We start from the raw sequence: 669 nt of genomic DNA on the forward strand, positions 1-669 counted from the left end.
ATATACATACATACATACATATGCGAAAGAGTGGTGAAAAGTTCCTGGCATTGAGTAAAAGAAAGCACAGAGGATCAGTTAATTGTGATTTTATTCAACATATTCTCCTCTCAGATTCACACACTTATTGCAGTGGTCCTTCAGTTTTTCTAAGCCCTGTAAAAAACCCCAGAAGGTTGGACCTCCAACCAGGCCTTTTGCTATACCTTTAAAACCAGGAACTTTTCAACACTCCCTTGTGTGTGTGTGTGTGTGTGTGTGTGTGTGTGTATGCACATATTTGCGGTATACTACCAACAAATGACAATGGTTGTTTTACCTGGCTGTTAACTCAATGTTAGGATACCCAGCCAGACTCTAGATTCTAATGAATCTTGTAACTATTCTATCTATCTATATGTGAAGATGCAAATGTAGTGCAGGTGCCTGATGTGCGTGTGTGTGTGTACTTACCACTTTCATCTAATGCCATCACACTGGAACCTTTCAATAGTAATTCTCTAACAATGGCCACTAACCCATTCCGGGCAGCAATGTGTAAAGGTCTGGAACAAAGCAAAAAGGAAACGTCAGTGTCTGAGAGTTCAAAAGTGGTGGATAGTCTTTACAATCAGGCATTCAATATTGTGCAGAGAAACCATAACGGCCATGACCAAGTCCACCCTGCCC

General features: G+C 41.0%; 1 protein-coding gene across 4 annotated transcripts in view; it reads right to left on the bottom strand.

The window, feature by feature from the left end:
* Positions 1-669, bottom strand: part of LOC106869704 (serine/threonine-protein phosphatase 6 regulatory ankyrin repeat subunit A) — a 144860-nt gene that overhangs the window by 15959 nt on the left and 128232 nt on the right. For all 4 annotated transcript variants that reach the window (XM_052970837.1, XM_052970834.1, XM_052970836.1 and 1 more), the window contains one exon: positions 454-545. In XM_052970837.1, the coding sequence (XP_052826797.1) occupies positions 454-545 (92 nt within the window). The remainder of the gene's footprint in view (positions 1-453; positions 546-669) is intronic.

The sequence above is a fragment of the Octopus bimaculoides genome, chromosome 9 (assembly GCF_001194135.2).
Source record: "Octopus bimaculoides isolate UCB-OBI-ISO-001 chromosome 9, ASM119413v2, whole genome shotgun sequence".
NCBI lineage: Eukaryota > Metazoa > Mollusca > Cephalopoda > Octopoda > Octopodidae > Octopus > Octopus bimaculoides.